This window comes from Humulus lupulus, chromosome 3, assembly GCF_963169125.1.
Source record: "Humulus lupulus chromosome 3, drHumLupu1.1, whole genome shotgun sequence".
Lineage (NCBI taxonomy): Eukaryota > Viridiplantae > Streptophyta > Magnoliopsida > Rosales > Cannabaceae > Humulus > Humulus lupulus.
The window spans coordinates 24,205,576-24,219,170 of NC_084795.1; the positions used below are offsets into that span (position 1 = coordinate 24,205,576).

At 30.3% G+C, this 13,595-nt stretch overlaps 2 protein-coding genes across 2 annotated transcripts; one reads left to right on the forward strand and one right to left on the reverse strand.

The window, feature by feature from the left end:
* Positions 1 to 995: 995 nt before the first annotated feature.
* Positions 996 to 2,827, reverse strand: LOC133823797 (uncharacterized). Its single transcript, XM_062256647.1, has 3 exons — positions 2,299 to 2,827; positions 1,668 to 2,176; positions 996 to 1,487 (listed from the first exon to the last, which is right to left on the reverse strand). The coding sequence occupies exons 1-3, from the start codon at positions 2,825 to 2,827 to the stop codon at positions 996 to 998; spliced, it is 1,530 nt and encodes a 509-aa protein (XP_062112631.1).
* A 2,070-nt stretch (positions 2,828 to 4,897) lies between these two features.
* Positions 4,898 to 12,751, forward strand: LOC133822337 (4-coumarate--CoA ligase-like 9). The gene is made up of 6 exons (XM_062254627.1): positions 4,898 to 6,013; positions 10,465 to 10,660; positions 10,799 to 10,944; positions 11,048 to 11,115; positions 11,210 to 11,312; positions 12,459 to 12,751. Exons 1-6 carry the CDS (start codon positions 4,970 to 4,972, stop codon positions 12,585 to 12,587), a joined length of 1,686 nt encoding a protein of 561 aa, XP_062110611.1. The 5' UTR covers positions 4,898 to 4,969; the 3' UTR covers positions 12,588 to 12,751.
* The last annotated feature ends 844 nt before the right edge of the window (positions 12,752 to 13,595 follow it).

The following is a 13,595-nucleotide window of genomic DNA, read 5'->3' on the forward strand; positions in this document are numbered from 1 at the left end:
ATGTGTTTGTAATATTGCAGTGACTGTGAGATTTTTACAACGTATTTTGCCGAGCAATTAATTCTTGGAAAGGAAAACAAGATGCCAAAAGAAATTGATGCTCAGTTGCTTCGCCAAGACATTGCTGTTAGCTTGTATTTTCATGGGAAGAAGAAACAAGAAGATGGATATTTGACTAGCGATGAGTTTTCTGAAAAGGTTTTGGATAGGAAGCAGAAGAGGAGGAAGACTGCTGCATAGGTTCTCTTAAGACTACTGCATAGGTTATTTAGGAAGTTTTATGAAAGGATATTAGACTTTTTTTATTTTGTCTATACTCTAAATCAGATCATCTTTTGGAAAAGGATGTTTGACTTTTGGAAATGATTACTAATAATTAGTTTGATATTTGTATATGTTAAATTGGTACTATTTGTAAGACCTTGGTTACTTAAGGATATTATATATATCTTTTGATCTTTTCTGTGTTATTTATTTGAATATGTATCAAAGTTATTATAATACTCAATATCACTGTATGAATATGAAAGTCAATCATTTAATGAATGAAGCGACTGGTTACTTTTTTGGTGTTTGTTGATTTTCATTTTTTTTTTGTGGCAAATGTTAGATCAAAGTACCTACTTTATTGTTTTTTTTTTTGTATTTCATGTTTAATAATTATATATAATAATATTCAACTTTTTAAAAGTAACTATGATATACAAAGCAATTGAGATATAATAACCAGGTACCCAGCTGGGTCATCATGTTATATACTAATTGGTAACTGGTTACCTCACCCAGAATATTATGTTTTATTTAAAAAAAAAACATGTTTTCATGGTGTTGGTTGCATAAATATTTGACATATATCAACAAAAAACCAACAATTTATTATAAAGGGAATCTTATATGCTTTGGTAATCATTCAATTTATTTGAATATGTAACAAAGTTATTATAATACTCAATATCACTGTATGAATATGAAAGTCAATCATTTAATGAATGAAGCTATGATATGGTTGTTTTTCTGTAATATATCAAGCTATGACTTTTGTTTTTTCTGCTTGTTTGCCTTGTCAATTGGTGGATTCCTGCAAGTCTTCCTGTTATGTCCTGGTGGCCACATTTACCACATGTGATTATCACTTTTGGTTCTCCTCTTGATCTTATTCTTTTCTTTCTTGGTCTTCTTGCAGGGATTGTTGCCTTTGGAGGTAGCACCACTATGTCTAAGTGTTGTGGTAGATTCCATTCATCTTTATGGGGCAAAGGATGAACATTTTCTTCATACATTGCTTTCAAAGTTTCTGTTTTGTAAAACTTTGCACAGTAATCATATACTCCCAAGTTTCTCTTTGCAATTACAGCTATTGCATGCCCACAAGACATTTCATCTTCTTGAAACCTATTGCATGTACAAGTTCTATTGTGAATATTTACTGTGAAATTGGTCCTTTTTTCATCACGAACTTGATATTCTATTGGGTTGAAAGACAAGACCTGAAAATAGTTTTGTGATGAATTAAAATAAAATAATAAACATTTATGTACAATTAACATTGAATGTATGCTATTCCCACTCTGTGTTAGTTTATTGTTTTGTTTTTGATGTTACCCAGAGTAACTGGTTACCATATATTGACAGAATAAAGAATAGTAAGAATAAGTTTAGTTGCATACCTCATACTTCATTTTTGAAACAATGTCATGTCTCAATTCATTTTCTGTTGCTGTAGACACTTTTGTGAATGTTCCATTTGCATTATTTGAATTGTTCCAAACCCACTTTTGAACCAAACTTCTAAGACATTCAACCAATATATCAATAGGGAGATTTCTTGCAGCTTTTAGTGCAGCGTTGAGCGATTCTGCGATGTTGGATGTCATCATGGTGTATCTTTTTGTTGGTGAGTATGATCTTGCCCAAGTTTCATATTTGACTTTCTCTAAATAGGGTCTAATGCGCCTGTCAAGTCTATCAAGGCTTCTCATGTAGTGTTCACATTCTGTTTTTGTGCATGCTTTTGCTGCTGCAATGAAATTCATTTGTAGCTGTTCTCCATGGTTTCCATACTTGCTTTTCAAATTATTGAGCAAGTGATACATGCAAGCTCCATGGAACGCATTTGGGTACACTATATGTACTGCATTCTCTATGCTCTTGTGTCTGTCAGAAACAATAGCCAATCCTGTGAAGTAACCAGTTAGTTTTATAAGATACTAAACGAAATAGCATGTATTTGTGTATTGGTTTTGGGTAACCATTTCCTTTTTATATGTAAGCCATATGATAAAATTGAAGCTACCATACCTTCGGGTTCTCCATATGTGTCTCTTAGTTTGGAGAAGAACCAAAGCCAAGAGTTATTATTTTCTGAGTCTGCTATTCCAAAAGCCAAGACAAAAATGTTGTTGTTTGGATCTAATGTTGATGCTGAAAATAGTGTGCCGCCATGTGCATTTTTTAAGAAAGTTCCATCAACAACAATGATAGGCCTCAAGTATCTCCAACCTTTGATTGAATTGGAGAAAGCTATATACAAGTATTTGAATCTATCTTCATTGTCTGTGAGCAGATGTGTTACTGTTCCTGGATTTGCTTGCTTCAACATGTGAAGATACATTGGCAACTTTTGATATGAATCATCATGGTTCCCTCTTACTAGAAGCAAAGCTTTTTCTCTTGATCTCCATGCTTTTGTGTATCCCATGGTTACTCCAAAGTCATCATTCATGTCATTCATGATGTCATTTGGAGTATAATTTCTTTTGACTGACTTGTACTTATTCTTTATTAATTCCCCAATTATGATGCTTTTTGCTTGCCTATGATCCTCCATAACAATTTCAACAGAGCAAGTATGATTTGGAATGCATTTTCGTACCTTGAATAAATCTTGATTTCTGTATTTAGAAGCTCTCACAAACCAGCTGCATGTGTCATCTGCGCAGGTAACCAGGTACTCTCTTGGTTATGATCTTTTTGTTTTGAACTGAAAGTTATGTAGCATTGCATGGTAGCCAAGAGCTGATTTGATTGTGTTCTTGTCCTTGTAAATTTGTCCTTGCTCTATTTTGTTCACTCTGTAATCAGATATTACTATTTCAATTTCCTCCAATCTCTTTTTTCTTTTTGAATTGTCTTCAATTATAAAATCAGCTACTTCTTCAACAAGGTGAGGTATGTATACCACATTGATTCCCTCATTTGTTGTGCTTGACATTCCTTCTTCAAGTAACATATGTTCATTGATGGAAGCTTTGTTTGCTTGCATTAATAATGTTCCCACCTCCATTTCTTGTGCTGTAGCTTTCTGATTTGATAGCTGAAGAAGATTATTTTCATCCACTGATTCTTGAACTATATTCACACACAATGGTAAGTCTGTTATTTTTTCTGCAACTTTTTTCTTTATTTCCAAGTAGAACAACACTGAATTGTCTGATTCAATCTTCATTGGTGGTGTTCCTTTGGCTACTTGATAATAAACTTCAATGCTTGCTCTTGTTTCCTTTATCTCCTGTTTTACCAAATTCACCAAGTTGTCAAGAGAACAATTTGGTGGAATCAATATTCCAGTCATTGTGTACCCTTCGTACTCATTTTTTTCATTCCACTTGCCTCCAAATTGAACCAAAGAAGTAGTATTTTCCATACCTGTAATATTTTGTAAATTTTTAAGTAGTTATTTGGGTGTATCTGGTGAAGGTAACTGGTTACTGTAGTCTGCAATTACATACTTCAGTGGAAAACTTAATTGGAAAATATGACAGTTTTCAAGGTAACTGGTTACTTTGTTGTTACTGAAAGTTTTGACAATTAGAATTCAGACCAATATACCAATATGAAATGTTTTTTTTATCGCAAAGACAAAATTGAATCTAAAATAATCATAGTTCTTGTTTTTTTTGTATATTTTTGCTCAATCAATATAACTATATTAGTAGGTTTAATTATTTTTTTCAAATTTCATGTTAATTATTATGTTTTTTTTAAAAAAAAATGGACATAATGAACTTCATGATTACCATTATAATCTGTAAAATAGGTATGAGAAAAATATGAAATCAATGGTTCTATATTATGTAGAAGAATTATGAATTTAATAGATATTAAGTTGAATAAAATTACAGTAATATAGTATTTGACAGAGAAAGATTTTTAAACCTGGTTTTCTTGGATGCTTTGGATGATGGACAAGATCGTCGCCGGAGATGGAGGACGTCGCCAGTGATGGAGAAGGATGTCGCCGGAGATGGCTGGAGGTGGCTGGAGGTTCGGGTTTGTGGTTGCCAGAGATTGGTGTTCTTGCTGAATTTTTTTTTTTTTTGGCTGGGTTTGTTTTTGATCAACTGAAAATTTCACCATGGTAGGATGTGCATCTTTAATTACAATACTACCCTCCTTAGTGGCTTATTTGTTTTATTTTTCAATGTGGGATAACTTTTCTCATATTCTAATTTTTTGTAGTTAAGTTTTTCCATATAAAGTAAGTAAAGTTTAATTACCATATTTTTGCACATTAATGGCTAAAAAGCCATATTTATGAAAAAAAAATCCTTTATAAACCAACCATTTGAATGAGCAGTGATGAGCAGTGTTTGCCGGCGGTAGGGGGCAGTGGTCGCCGGTGGTGGTGGCAGCGAGGATGATAGTGGCTGGTTGTAGATGAGTGTGGGTAAATGGGTGAGACGAAGAAGATGATAGTTATTAGAGTTTTTATTTTAATTTATTATTATTTTATTTTAAAGATAAATGAATTATAAAAAAAATTCATTAATAAAATAGCCCGTTTAACTTAAAACTAACTAAAAAATTCACCACAAAGTGCAAATTGCAATATAAAAAAAATCACCTAACTAAACTAAAAAAGTAGTAGAAAATTAGTTTTGATCGAGGGACAGGTGTATTTTCAGTCCACACACTCACCTCGCCTTACGCCATTCGTACATTCAGTCAAACTAACCAAACTCCGATTACTATGGTCTCACCGAAACCGAACCCGGTTCCAGCTCCGGCCACGGCTCCGGCCATAGATCCAAACAGCGGCTTCTGTTCGGAGACCAGAACCTACCACAGTCTCAGACCGAATATATCTCTCCCACCCGAAATGACGCCGCTTTCTGTCGTCGATTACCTCTTCTCCCACCTCCACTCCTCGCCTCCGCCTCCTTCCACTCCCGCTCTCGTCGACGCCGCCACCCACCGCTGTATTCTCTACCCCGATTTCACTCAACGAGTCCGCACCTTAGCCTCCTCCATCCAAACTCGTCTCGGGATCTCCACCGGAGATGCCGCCTTCGTTCTCTCCCCCAACTCGCTCCATATTCCGATTCTCTACTACTCGTTGCTCTCTCTCGGCGTCGTTGTTTCCCCTGCCAATCCGGCCAGCACGACGGCTGAGATTTCCCGCCTAATTCAGCTATGCAAACCGATCGTCGCCTTCGCTACCACAGAATCCGCAGAGAAGCTTCCCTCCCTCCGATACGGCACCGTATTGCTCGACTCGGACGAATTCGAGTCCATGATGACGACGACCGAAGTAGGTGAGTTTGGCCGAGTTGAGGTGAACCAGTCTGATACTGCTACGATTCTTTACTCGTCGGGGACCACGGGATTAGTCAAAGGAGTGGAGTTGACTCACCGTAATTGGATATCGGTACTAGCCGGAGCATTCGCGGTTCGGCGGGCTAGAACATCACCGGCGGTTGGGTTGTGTGCGGTTCCTTTCTTTCACGTGTACGGGTTCGGTTACTGTGTGAGGACGATTGGACTGGGTGACACGTTGGTGACAATGGGGAAGGGAAGGTTTGATCTGAACCGCATGTTGAGAACGATCGAAGAGCTGAGAGTCACCCAAGTAGCGTTAGCTCCACCGGCGGTTGCAGCGGTTGTGAATCGTGCGATTTCAAGGGACGGCTATGGTTTGAGCTCTCTTGAAGCCATTGCTTGCGGCGGTGCTCCGCTGCCTAGGAGTATAATTGTTCAGTTGAGAACACTGTTGCCCAACGTGCAATTGTTACAGGTAAGAGCCTTTAACTCCAAAAAGTTTTAAAAAAAATAATTATGTTGTATTTTGATAAATTATAATTTTAGTTAAAGAAAAAAACTTTCACCAAAATTGAAATCTTTTAAATTATTTTATAAAATACATATTTAAAAAATAATTTATCAAACACGAATACAAAACAAAGTCTAATAACCCAAAAAGAAAAAGGCAAAAATTCCTATACTTCAGTAATTATCTGATTTTTGCAATAATTATATATTTTTAAAATGTAACCCTTAATTAGGCTATATGTCCAAATTAGTACTTATAATACAAGAAATTGGATCACATGTAATTTGCATAAAAAAGTAGTAATAATATATAATATATTGTTCATCCTATTTAACTGGTTTAAACAATGTATATATCTGTTGAATTCAGAGAATGAGCAAAACACTACAACTCAGTAAATTTCAATAAAGCTTATTTTCTACATGCATACATTTGACTATAAAGCATACCAACAAATTGGCTTTCACCAATGCTAAATGTCATCTCTTATAACATGCATAACACCAAATAACAGTAGACAATCTCTTTTGAAAGTCTTTTTTTCATCCTATTTAACAGTTAGAAAAAAATTACGGGCTTGGTTGGGAACACCTCCTAAAACACTTATTAGTACTTTTTTTTGCCTTTTGATATTTAAAAGCACTTTAGAAGATGTATTTGAGTGTATTTGTCCAAAGTGTTTTTTGTTTTTACTTAAAAAATCACTTATAAGAAGCAAGAAAGAGTAACTTATTGTAAAAAAGTTTTGGGAAAATTACAAATAGTACGGTAATTTAAAAAAAAGTTTGATTTATACGGTAATCTAAAATAATTACTAAAATACGGTTGGTTTATATGTAAACAGTGATACGTTTTACAATCAATTATAAATTTTTTATTATATTTTTTTTTATATTGTGATAGAATTAAATTATTTATATTAGATATAATAATTGAATATAAACACATCTTGATGAGATTTTTATTGATTTTCAATATTTGAATATTAGTATATATGTATATATAAATATATAATATTCTTAATTTTTTTTTGTCTTTTTGTGTCCATTTTTAATTAAAATTCAAGCTTAACAAATAATATAATAATAAAAGTGATAGCTACTATATTCAATAAAGTAGATTAATTTATTTTTATTTAAAAAGAATATATTTATTAATATTAAAATAAATATTTATACAAGTTACAATATGTTGTTAATTAAAATTAATATTAATAACTATATGTTACAATATATAGTTAAAGATAATCACAATATTATTATTCTTTATAAAAATATTATATATATTTTTTAAATCATAGCTAGTCAAGTCTCAACACTCAATGTTAAATCAAAATCATAATATAATCCAAGCTTCAAGTTTTGTTACAAAAATATATTTAAAGTTAAAAAATTAGTTTTGTAAATCTTTGTAATAATCATGTTAAATAAATTTATAAATAATTATGTAAATGTGAGTTACAAAAATAAACTTTTTAGTTGTGAAATTAGTTTTGTAAATTGTTGTTACAAAAATGTAAAACTTGTTTAAAAAAAATATTGTATTTCACCACTACATTCAATAAAGTGTTTTATAAATAATGAATATCTTAAATTTGTATTTTTAAGTTGTATAGCATAAATATGATGATTCATGTAATTTTTTGGTACAATATTGTAATAATATAGAAAAATATAATATTTTTATATATTTTTTGTTTATGATTTCTTAATTATAAAATATTTTCGTAAATATTAGTTACAACAATATCTTTCTTAGTTGTAAAACTAGATTTGTAAACTATTGTTACAAAAATAAAAAATTTAGTTACAAATTTGTTTGTAAGTTTTATCTACAAAAAAACAAAAAAAAAATCTACAATTATATAACGGATTTTGTAAATATTATTTACAAACACGTAACAGATATTTACAAGTTTGTAACATGTATTTACTAGTTTGTAAACGTTGTTCACAAAAAAATGTATTTTACAGCTTTTATTTATGATTTTGCCACTCCGTATTTACAATTTTGCCATTCCGTGTTTTTATCTAAAAATTCCGTATTTTTGTAATGTACCGTATTTTTCAGATTTTTTTTAACTTTTAGTGCATTTTTGTAGATTTCCCAAAAGTTTTTACTAATCCAAATGCGGAATGATGGAAAATGAACTAAAATAATGACATCTTTATTTTTTAAATTATAGAAAAATGACAATTTTACATTGTTGATTTCCTAAATTGTCTTTTTTTGTAATTTATTTATTTATTTAGGAGTGTATGACTTTTATATAGTGGTATATATATATATTAGTTTTGTTTAATTAATTTTTATTTTAAAGTTATATTGATATTTTAAGTTTTTTATGGGTTGTTGATATATTATTTTCCAACTAGTGTATATGTTTTTGTGGTATGAAATATCATTTTTTTTATGATATTTAGTTTCTATCTTATTATACATAATTGTAGTATATAATTTTGTATCATGATATATACATTTTAATGGTAGTATATAATTTTGTTAGCATAACATATACATATTTTTTAGTAATAATTTTGTAAGTTTTGTTGGTATATTATTTTTTAACTCAGTATATATATTTTATGGTATGGTATACTATTCAACAAACCATAAAAGAAAAAAAATCAAAATAACTTTAAACTAAAAATTAATTAAACAAAACTAATATTCATATACCATAATATTAAAATATTTAGAATAAAATAGTAATTTGCTAAATGACATATTTGGTAATATGTAATATTAAAAATGTAGTTAGATTATTTTACTACAAAATTATAAATATGTACATTTACTTACTTTCACGTACCATTAAAGATCATTTTGCACCATGTCCCAATTTTAATAAAGGGTATCTTTATTTAGAAAATTACAACCATCCTATTATGGTCTCCAAAAATCTCATACTCAGTATAGTTAATGTTTATACTAGTCCACATATTTTTAGAGCAATATCTTTGCGTTATTCTTACTAAGGATATTTGCGGTATAAATATTTAATGTTTTACACTTATTACAGTTAAATACTTAATTTTTTATTTTTACGGCAAAAATACTCAATGTTCAATATATGTTAAAGATAAATACCTAATCATTTTTTTTGCGGCAAAAATACCTAAAGTTTATAAAATGTTACTTTTTTCAATACATCATCTATTGGAGCTGTTAAGTGTTGACTTACCAAATATGTATTACTTTGTAATTTAAGTATTTTTGTTATCAAAATATGTATTTTTAAAATTTGTATTAGTTTAAAATGTCGTTTCAATTCATTTTTCTAATTTAAAATAATTTTTTTAAAAAATAAATATGAAATAGACTAATTACAGAGTGACAAATGCCTGCTTAATCGATATGTTTAACAGTTTCAACACAGGAGATACTGATAAAAGTAATGTTTTAACAATTTTATGTATTTTTGCCGCAAAAAAAATAGATTAGTTATTTATCTTTAACATATATTGAACATTGAGTATTTTTGCCGTAAAAAAAAAAAAAAAAACAGATATTTAACTGTAACAAGTGTAAAACATTGAGTATTTATGCCGCGAATACCCCTTCTTATTATTACAAGATTTTGTTTCAAATAAGTATTTTTAATATTTTTGGTATATAAATAAACTTCAATTCTAATTTTTTTATATGATGTTGTATAATGTAGTTACATGGACCTTCTACAAATTTTCAGAAAATTACGAATAATTTAGAATGCTGAAATCAAGATTCAAATAGCTTGTTGCACACGTGCTTATTTCAATATTTATACGTGCATGCAATAGACTATTTAAATCATGATTTCAACAACCTAAATTATTCAAAAAATTTTGAAAATTTGTAAGAGGTCTCGTGTACTAACCCGTCATGTAAAAAAAATAGAGTTACAACTTATCCATATATCGTAAATACCAAAAAATATGTATTAGTAGTGATTAAAAACAATCATTACCCAAAATATTGCGAATAAATATTATTGCATACATATATATACATGGGATTATTATAGTAATAAAGTTAATTATGATCAAAATAAATCATTTTTGTTAATATATCCACAATACAAATAAATATTTAATACAATAAAAGTTGGTTTTCTATAGTTAGTAAAAAATATTAAAAAATATCTACTGAACATGCCTACTTAATTAACATAATGTCCATAATATAACTTTTCATAATATTATTCAATGTTTTGAAACTCATGATTATTACCATTGTTTAATGAGTAATGATATACGCACCCAAAATATACACCAAAATATTACCCACAGTTATGTGTTAGTTTAGCTTAACCAATTACATTTATTAAAATTAAGATTTACTGTTTTAAAAAAAAAAACGATGAATAGTGACTCGTTACTATATGTAATATTTGGGTGCATATATCATTACTCTGTTTTAATTGCGTGGTAAAGGGATATGGGCTCACAGAGTCAACAGGGCGAGTGTTTGCAGCAGTGGGATTGAAAGAAAGCAGAGTGGAAGGATCTACGGGAAAACTTGTGTCGAATTTCATAGCCAAGATTGTGGACCCTGAAAATGGAGCTGCCATTGGTTTACCTCCATTAACACCTGGGGAGCTTTGGCTTAAAGGGCCATTTGTAATGAAGGGTACGTATTATACCAATATGTTTGCTTCTGAGAAGGGCTCAGCTCGAGCCTAATCTATTCATTGGCATATAGTTGATCACTTCACTCAACTTCTATGCTGGTATATATATGTATATATATATATATATATATATACAGGTTATGTTGGAGACAAAGAAGCAACGGCTGCAGTTGTGGATTCAGAAGGATGGCTTAAAACTGGAGACCTTTGCTACATTGATAATGAAGGTTATCTCTTTATTGTGGATCGACTTAAGGAATTAATCAAATACAAGGGCTATCAGGTTTTTGTCTCTATAATAATACCAAATGGTCACATTAACTAGTAAGTTTCAACTAAAAAAGCAAACAAAACCTTTTGTGTCTTCATGTGTGTACTTATATCAGGTTGCCCCGGCAGAACTGGAGCATCTGCTTCAATCACATCCAGATGTAATTGATGCAGCTGTTGTTCCGTAAGTGTTTCCTAATTGTTATTAATAAGTTGTTCATGGAATGATTCAACATAATCATATTTCTAATTCTAATTAAATTACAAAAACAACACAGGTACCCTGATGAAGAAGCTGGTCAACTTCCTATGGCCTTCGTGGTCAAACGCCCTGGAAGTGTTGCTCATGAGTCACTAATCATGGATTTCATTAAGGAAAAGGTACATGAGAGATTTTTGTTATATCAAGCTGACTGAAGCTTTATTTTAAGGATTCTAATTCTTATATATATTTAGTGTTTCAGAATATATTATATTGTACTAAATGGAAATGATAAAACCAAAATACACCAATAATACAAAAGACAAGATGATAGAAAAATCAAGTGTTACAACTCTATTGCTCAAAATACAAGTACAATGTATAAGAAGAAGATTACAAGCTCAAAACAATGATAATACAAATATAATAAGAATAAGAAGAACAAAAGAATGAAGAAAACAATAATAAGAACACAAACTCTCACACAACCAAATTATAGAGTAATGGGGATCATCAACTTGAATAAAGTTCAAAACTTTTGTCCAAAAACTTATTTTCCCTTATTCTCTAAACACTAAGGGATCTCTCAAGAAAATAACTCTATGAAATTATCAAATTATCAAGTCTTTTGTGCTGTATTTTTCAGCCAAATACTTTATGGATAGAAAATTGTGTTGTCTTACAAGTGAGCATTAGACTTTTATTTATAGAATTTGAGATACCATTTGAATTTCAAATTCCACCAACCCTCGTAGCTGTTACCAATGTTTAATTAGATGTTTATGGAATTAAAATGAAGATTTGAGAATTAATTGAGATGTTAGAATTGTTCAAATTGGAAAAAAACTGAAAAATGGTTTTGGTTGTTAGCCTCACTGGCTGCGGCCACTGGCCTCTGTCCCCCAGGTCGCGGCGAGGGATAAACAGTGGTCGCGGCCACAGACCATTTTCAGTACAAAATTTTCAGCTTTTCAAAAATGTCACAAACCCTTTCCCACATGATTTTGTAACCTCACCTCCATACACCTAATGAGAGTTAAAAACATGTCTCCAACAGTCATATTTCATAATGGCTTTGTGAAATCCAAACTAAAATGTGCAATACACAATCTACACATTATTGAGTAATATTTGAGAGTTACAAATTTGTCATTAAAATATATATCACATTTGGTCACACACATGTGTCTAATTTTGTGACTCTCAATAATATGTTACAAGGTGTGACAAATCATATTTGTGTGACGAATCACAATATATCACATTATTTAATCTAACATTATATTATTTAAAATAAAATAACATTTACACGCACAAATGGCTAGGTTGCTCCATACAAGAGGATAAGAAAGTTGAGGTTCATTGATGCAATACCAAGGAATGCACAGGGAAAGGTGTTGAGGAGGGATTTGATCAAACTTGCATCATCATCACCTCCTACTTCGAAGTTATAGTTGGCTCCTTTTTTTTCCACTCTTTTTGGTTCCTGATGTTACATTTTCTTGTACTTTAAATAGTCTCCATATAAAATTTTAAAGGTTCTATTAATGCTATTGAAGAAGCTAAATTATGGCTTCAGTTGCAGATACTATTTGAGAATTCCAAGGTCGGTTACTAAGGGCCTGTTTGGCATTGTTTTCTGTTTTTTGTTTTCAAAGTTATGTTATCAGAAATGAGAACAGAAAACTGTTTTTGTAGTTTTTAAAAAACAAGAGGTGTTTGGTTAATGTTTTCTAAAAATAATTTTTTAGTTTTATTTTTTTAAAATCTTAAATAAAATATTAACAAATATATTTACAAAGAGAAAAATATTTTAAAAATTTATAATAAATAATGAGATAAAATAATTTGAAAAAAAATGATGAAAAATAAGAAGTGAGAAAGTAAGGAGAGAAAATTTGAAGAAATAGAAATTGATCAAAAAAAAAATGAGAGAGAATGTGATGAGAAAGAAAGTGAAGAGAGAGAAGTGAGTAGAGAGAAAGTAATGAGAGAGGAAATGACAAGAGAGAAAAAATGATGAGAGAGAAAATGAAGATATATTAAGTGATGTGAGAGAAACTAAAGAGAGAAACTAATGAGAGAGAAAATTATGTGATAATAAATGATGTTAAATAATAATAAATAAATAAATGATAAGAGAAAAAAAATAGACAAATTTTTTTTTAGAACAACAGAAAACAACTTTTTGTTGTTCTCAAAATTTTCTGTTTTTTGTAACTTTGTTTCTAAAAATTATTTTCTGAAAACAACGCCAAACAACTCAACTTGTTTTTAAAAAACAATTTTTAGTTTTTAAAAACAAAAAACAATTTTTTAGTTAATGTACCAAACACCCTCTAAATAGCTTAAGAATTCCAAGCTAAATAATGTTTTGACGTGGTCTACAGTGCTCAAGCAAATTTGCTGGACCCTGTAAATCTCAGTATATATGGTGCACATTTTGTAGTTGGATTGGATTA